At 38.8% G+C, this 7,746-nt stretch overlaps 1 protein-coding gene across 1 annotated transcript; it reads left to right on the top strand.

Moving 5' to 3' along the window:
• Window positions 1-5,623: 5,623 nt before the first annotated feature.
• LOC147022195 (uncharacterized) lies at window positions 5,624-6,862 on the top strand. The gene is made up of 2 exons (XM_085892870.1): window positions 5,624-5,780; window positions 5,928-6,862. The coding sequence occupies exon 2, from the start codon at window positions 6,151-6,153 to the stop codon at window positions 6,595-6,597; it is 447 nt and encodes a 148-aa protein (XP_085748996.1). The 5' UTR covers window positions 5,624-5,780; window positions 5,928-6,150; the 3' UTR covers window positions 6,598-6,862.
• The last annotated feature ends 884 nt before the right edge of the window (window positions 6,863-7,746 follow it).

Raw genomic sequence — 7,746 nt, 5'->3', positions numbered from 1 at the left:
TAAGATTAGGAGTATATTCACTAATATACCAACTCACTTCATCAATTACAAATTTATTCTGATCACCAAAAGCACTACCAACACCAAAAAGTAATCTATTTTCATTATCATTTGTTTGTAGTTGAAATCTAATTTTAAGAACTGCCACAGTTAAACTATTATCTGCTTTCGTATCATCATTATACATTCCTTTCCTTTGACTATAACCAGGGTCTGTGTTTGTTCCCGTTGACATATCAGGAAGAAAACCTTCGACAGCCCCTTTTCCCTTTCTATCACCGAATGAATATAGTGTAAATTTCATCATTTCAGATGCAGCAGAGACATCATCAACCGCTTCAACTTCTTGCGTTCCAATGTACAAAGGAACACTATCAAACATTTTCCAGAAGAAATCATTTACGAGTGTAGCGTTTGTGTTAATCCCAGCCTCAGTGAATGTAAATTTACACAACAAGAAACTTTCGGATAGATTCAAATAAATTTGTTGATTATTTATTTCAAAACTTTTTTTATCGTTTGCATTCCAGTCTGTTCCAGTTATTGCATTTACCTTGAAGTAATCTTCTTTTTTAGTGGAGTTTGAGATGACAATGTTATCATCCAAATCATAGATATTGTTATGGCTGTGGAAATTCGCATTACACCATGAAGGGCCCGTAGGTGAGATATCTCTAAGTACATGTGTGGTTAGCCCCAAATCCGTTGTCTAGAGGGAATTTATGTGATTCATTCGGGCTGCGCCGCTTTGAGATAGCCGTTTTTCTGTTCTATCTTTATTTTGAACCAACCACATCTCAACCACCATAATGATCAACCCACCACTGATAAACCCTCCACCACCCTCACCTCTCTCCTTCTACGGCCATTCCCGCACCACCTGTGAACACTGAGCATCGGGCTGTCTTGGGCTCATTCAAGATAGGTAGCGAGCCGTGAGTGCAAATAGCGGCTTTTCCAAGGGAGAATTCAGATCAAGACCGCTACATGCCCACTTCTGATCCATCCAATTAGCAAGTGTGGAGCGGCTTGGCCCCGCCTCCAGGCACGTCTGTGTGAAATCCATATATGCAAATTGTCGGATCAGGGGAGGATCACGCCCACTTTTCCTCCGTCCAATTGGCGAGCATGGCTCCGCCCCCGAGGTCATCCTGATCCGGAAATTTGCATATTGTTTTCTCCTGCCGGCCTATAAAATGGCATGCGCAAGGCGAATCGTGGCAGAGTATGGCAGAGAGTGGAGTCGGGTGGCGAAGGCATCGAGTTGGGTTCTGCAGTCGGCTGAGGAGAGTTGTGGGAAGAGGCCAAGGAGCTCGGGTCCGAGGCGAGAAGGACAGCGGTCGGCGACGAGGTCGCGGTGGGAGATCGCTCGTCGCGGGACCCAAGCCAGCCAGCCATTCTCCCTCCCCCAGGGCATCAATAATTCCCCCTTTTCCCCCGCACTGAGATAGTGCAACAAAGGGGGCCCCGTTCCCACCCCACTCCAAACGTCGTGCCAACGAAACCCGCCAAGGAACACGGAGTCGGGGCACAGCCACGCGGCCACATCTGCGGCTCGTCTGCCAACGCGTCACGAGGACGCGGGTAGGACCCACCCGGTCTAGCGGACCTGGCCGCTCCTTCAGGTCACGCGCACATATTGGCCTACAGGACCGTCTGCCCCCTTGTCTATGAGGGTGGCTTCTTTCCTTTGCTTTTAAGTAAATGTGTGTTGGCGCCGTCTGTAAAGTCGAACTGAATAAGTGTTGCCGTGTGTACTTGTAGTCGGTAGTAACTCTGCGTCGTTGTTTCTTTTGTTGTAACTACTATATGTGCATTTTCACTATTTGGCTGTATATGTGTGCTCTCCGTGTGTCGCGTAATAAATGTGCATTGTGTGAACTGTTTTCCCGTTTCACTTCGTCTTTTCTTTATTGACCCTCCATCCTGCTTCACGTAAAGGGTTCGTAGTGGGCTTAATACGCCCGATAATTAATCGGAACCGTCGAGGCCGACGATGACACCGCTCAGTTATCACTGTAGCACGGAACGGACCGCTTAAGCGGTTCGTGTCCGGAGTCGGCCTGTGGCATGGTGCGATCGCCCTTTCGACCATTCGCGCAGGTACTTAGGTTGATTGAATTTGGCGAGCGACCCTATCCTGCGCGGGTGGGCAATTGGCACGATCGTGGTGAGGTTAAACCCCGACCCATGACTAGCTCCTGGCGTTGGTCCGAGAGGGTCACGACTGAATTGTCCATTCCGGTGGGCGAGGCGGCCGCCATTCGAGTCAAGCGGCCGATCGCACGCCGGCGGGCGCAAATTCGCAACAATATTATCAATTGCTTCCATACTTGTATTTATTTAGGAAAAAAGATGTTGAAACTTTTGAAACCCTGACCCAAGTATTTGAATTATTTTCTGTCGTTCTTGGGGAGACAACTGAGTTTTACCTTTCTTAATTTCTTTTATTGCTTGTAATTTATGACATTCCTTTTGGGCATCTTTTATTCTCCTTATAGCACCAAATACATTTCCCACAGCAGAAGCAGTTGAACCAATTAGGCCTTTATGTTTAAGAATAGTTGAACCGATACCCATTAGAGTATCAATTATCCCATCTCCTCTAAATTGATGTCCGACACACCTTTGTCTCTTAGGGTTATAATATCCTCTACCAAGATACATACCTTCACCCTTGTAGTATGGGGAAAGGAACATCCCATCCCCTGTAATTATTTTATATTTTCCCAACTCGTGTTTCCTCACAATAACCATTGTATTTATTTATTGGAAAACTTCACGTAGGTGAATTCTGATGGATATAATTTCTCCATTAAAAGAAAACATGTGATTATCTTGGTCGGTTATCCTAACATTTACTCTGTATATGGTTTTTCCTGACACAGGCAGATAAACCAGATTTTTGGGTTCCATATTGAATTTATAACCAATTGGGGTTGAGTATGCGCTGAATGAAAATATTGTATTTGTTCTTATTCCATCATTATAAGCACCATCAATGAAATCACAGTGAATTAATACCAAATTTATTCCTGAGGATATTTGAATGACATTCTCACTGTAAAACATCCAATTAATTTCAATCTTTTTTGACGAGAAACCCAATAACTCTCTAAATGAATTATATCAATTGTGAAATCAACCTTGGAGTTATTTTTAAGTTTAATCCTTGATTTTGAATTATGTTTTTGAATATCTATAACAATATTTTTTGGTTGATCACCCTGTTCTTTCATAAGACGAACAATTTCGGAAGATATTTGAGAAATATCAAATGCTCTGGGTGAAACTGTTATCGTTTTGTATCCACTTCCCAGATTATAACAAAACTTGTCATTTTTCTTGGTTGTATTAAATAAGGTATTATAAGTTTTCATGGACAATAAAGATGCCTCATATTCCTTTGTTGTGTCAAGTTGTAGTGGGTATGGGAATGAAGTTGTGTGGTCACTTGTTGTGAAATTAAAACGAAGGATTGTGCTTCTCATCTTATTTAATATGAGATATAATGTCTTTGTATTGGCATTTATTAATTATTTTCATGTTCATCAACTGGTCTAAAATGGCTGATGCTTCATTAAAACAATTGTTATTTCTAGCCTTCTTACTACCTAACAGCAATAACAGTCTATTAACTAATTGTGATGGGTCATTTGGAAGAAAACTGACACCTGAACCAAGGATACTTAAAGCCTGAATATTGTGTTTCTCCTTCTCATTATTCCGACTTTTACCAGAAAGACTAACCCTATAATTAAGAGAGTCCAGCAGAGCAATATATACTCCGTCATCATTTTTTTCCATGTCCAATGGTTGATCAAAATACTTAGATTCATCCCTCACAGTTGAACCTTGTCTTCCATCTTTTGTGAGAATAAACATTAATCTGGGGGTTAACTTAACAGGGGGTTGAGAAGAACTCAAGAACCTTAATTCATCATTAAATATCAATACCTTTTCTTGAACAAGATGAAATATTGCTGGTTGTTCTGTTGGAATGAGTCTTGCTTTGGTGTTTGAATCCGCTGAATATTCATTGTTTTGAAGAGCATTCACAATATAATCAGGGGGTTGATTAATCTCTTACAGTTGTTGAAATAATCCTTCATCATCAAAAGCTCTGATCTGCCCTAATTCTTCCTCCATCATTTGACTGAAATCTTTCAATATTTGAAGTTTTTTCAGAGTATATTCTAATGTGGGAATTGTGGAAACATCTATAATTTTTTCTTGTGAAGTTTTGAAAAGTGTTTTAAATTTTTTTCCTTGTTTTCTTTCAAATGCTTCTTCACCCATTAGTTTCTGTCTGCGTATCTTATTTTTGTCTTCCTGATGTTTTACAACTTTTGAAACCAACTCTTGATGTTCCTTAAATCTTCTTGTTCTTTCTTTCGCATCCATTTATTTATTAGGAAATATTTAATGAATTGTAAAGATCAACATGGGAATTTTCCTTTTCTTCATCAATAAAGTACATGTGTTCAAATAAATCCTTTTCAAACAAAATATTTCATTAAATTCTTTATTAACATTAATACGAGTTGTAATTTCTTCTTCACTAATACTTGTATCTCTGCTTATCATACATTTGCGTTGAGTTTCTTCATCAACATCAAAACCGAATGATAAAATCTTATCCCCGCTCAGATGTTTAATAATTTGTCTCATTCCTTCTCGATTAGTTTCTAATATCCCAACACTACCAGATTTTAGATTCTTTAACTCACTCTTACAATGTGAATATTTTGTTGTACCAAGAGAAACCTCCTCAAATATTTGACCTTCATTCCTCAATTGCATATGTTCCTCTACTGAAATATAGTAATACTCTTTACCTTCTCCTTCTTCAAGTCTTATTGCTCTAGTTGTTGTTGATACAATGCGTATCACGGGGTATTTTTTAAACAGATTTAAAATGTTCTCATTTGTACAATGCAAGAACCTTGAATTATGAAAGTTTTTTCCAGAAGCAGATTTACCCAAAAGATTGATAATAATAGTTGTGATTTATACATGTAATTGTTTATAAAATAAAAAAATATATACCTTAATATCTCATCTTGTTTCACACCAATATATTTATATTTTTCAGTCGTGTGCTTCATCTAATCCCCAAATTCCTTTTTACTTCATATTGTAGAACGATTACACTGGTCAACAACAAATTTGTTGTCTGCATTTTTTAAGCTGATTTAGGACGAATCTGATGCGCTGAATCCAAAACTCACATTAGTTTTGTTCAATCAGGTCAAGTTTTTGAGATATGGCCACATGTCGTTTTTTACATTTTTGTTCACATGTACGCATGTGTGGAGCATTTTAGAAGAAGTTGGTGGGGGTAAAATGTCATGTCAAATAATTGTTTTGATTGGAAATAATTATTTTAATGACAAGAAGTATTCAGGTATGATAGTTCTGGGTGATTATGTCGAAAAGGGATCAGTTTGAAGTCATAAAACCTCAAAATCTTCCAAAAATTGGTGAGGCAAAGCATAAAGTTCGTGGATCAAAACTAAAGTTAATGGGGCAGATTTTGTAATAATGTGATACAAAAAAGTTGTATTTCTTGAAATAACGAACTCTGAAGAATGTACAATACCTACATGCGCCAATTTATGACATGCGCTTCTGCTCAAGCTTGGAGTGCCACAGTACGAACCCAAAGATTGGAGACTGTTCATTGACAGCAGCAAGCGATCACTGAAATGTGTTCTGCTACACAACGGCAACCAGTTTGCCTCTGTACCCATCGCTCACTCGACTACACTGAAGGAGAAGTATGAAGCGGTGAAGCACGTGCTGTTGAAAATTGGTTATGATCAGCATAAGTGGTTTATTTGTGTTGACCTGAAGATGGTGAACTTTTTGTTGGGACAACAGTCTGGCTTCACCAAGTACCCATGTTTTCTGTGCATGTGGGATAGTAGGGACCGTGCTCAGCATTACACGAAGAAGGACTGGCCTGTGCGGGAGGAATTGGTGCCATGCAAAGAAAGGAACGTCATCAACGACCCTCTGGTGGACAGAGACAGAATACTCTTCCCACCGCTGCACATCAAGCTCGGCTTAATCAAGCAGTTCACCAAGGCTCTGGACAAAGATAGTGACTGCTTCACTTACTTGTGCCAGGCTTTTCCAGGATTGACCATGGAGAAGTTGAAAGCTGGCATCTTTGATGGTTCTCAGATCCGTCAGCTCATCAGAGATCCAGAGTTCAAAAACTCAATGAACGAAGTGGAACTGGAAGCGTGGAAGACATTTGTTTTGGTAGTGAAGAACTTTCTTGGCAACAATAAGGCCAGAAACTACGCAGAACTTGTCAACAACATGCTGACTGCTTTCAGAAACCTGGGCTGCAACATGAGCATCAAGATGCACTACCTATTTTCACATATGAACCGGTTTCCTGAGAACCTGGGTTCAATGAGTGACGAGCAGGGGGAGAGATTCCATCAGGACATGAAGGAGATGGAGACCAGGTATCAGGGTCGCTGGGACGCAGTCATGATGGCTGACTACTGTTGGAATCTGAAGAGAGACCTCCCTGCCGCTGAACATTCCAGGAGTTCGAAGAAACGGAAGTTCAAGCCCTGAAGTTTAAACAGTGGTGACGCAACATGCAATTTACTTGTACTTACCTTTATCAATGCCCACCATTCAGATGACAGTAATCGATGTTTCTATCATGTAATCAATAAATGTTGTTGGCAAAACATTTTTTTTCTTAAAAACATGTTTAGGATGATATGTGTTGACAAAAATCAGCTGATAATGCCACAAAAATGTAATTGATTTTGTCACAAGATCTGATTTTTTCAAATCAACTTAGCACAAAAACCTGACCTGATGGAGAGAAACGGATGCCATTTCCTGATTCAGCAGTGCCAGAATACCCTAATTCACTTGTAGAAATCTACACAACATTCAGAAAGTAAAAAATTATTGACCAGTGTTATCTCTCCAAAAATTGTTGATATCTATTGAATTTAACTTGAATAAAATAAATGTATGAGCATTGTTTCTTATGGAATGATGAGGAAGTTGAAAGTATGATTGACTAAGATAAATACAATTACAAGAAGATTGTCTCCCTCTTGTGTAGTAGCTGTCCATTACCATTTGGTTTCTCTCATTAACACAATCATCAAAGATAACGAGGTTCTTTTTTGATTTATCCAAATCTTGGGGAGAAGGTATATCATCCATATTATCACTAAGAATACAAGTTATCGGTTTTGATTTCTTTTTATTCCTCTTTGTATCACAAAATAGTTGTATTATATCTTCAATTTTGCAATCATTTCGTTTGTTTTGAAGTTTAAATAAACCGATTATATCTTCTTTTTGAAGACCAGCATTAAAACCTTGTGAGAGTCGTTGATACTCAGGTTGAAAACTTGACTTTGTGAAAATTATTAAATTATCATAATCTAAAAAGTTGGGAGTAAGGAGCATCTTTAAAAGTATGCAGGTTTTTTCACTCCCGCCTGAACCAACTATGAGACATCTTAATGAATTTGGAAGATTTTTATGGTTGTTAAATATGTTTAAAGTTTTGAACGAGCGGAGGTATTTTCAGAGAACTTTTGTGCTATTCATTTGAACAAAAGAGAGTATTGAAATGGATAAACCTATTTATATGGGAACATCAATTTTTGACTTGTCAAAGTCGTGAATGTATGACTATTACGATAATAATTTAAAATTAAAGTATAAGGATAATGTGTCATTGTTATATATGGA

Source organism: Eptatretus burgeri, chromosome 8 (genome assembly GCF_056783735.1).
Source record: "Eptatretus burgeri isolate ZD-2024b chromosome 8, Ebu_testis_v1, whole genome shotgun sequence".
Lineage (NCBI taxonomy): Eukaryota > Metazoa > Chordata > Myxini > Myxiniformes > Myxinidae > Eptatretus > Eptatretus burgeri.
Note: the sequence above shows the minus strand (reverse complement) of the source record. Positions and strands in the feature narration are given on the sequence as shown.

Coding starts and splice junctions, on each gene's coding strand:
- LOC147022195 (XM_085892870.1), top strand. CDS start 6,151: ATGGAGAAGTTGAAAGCTGGCATCTTTGATGGTTCTCAGATCCGTCAG.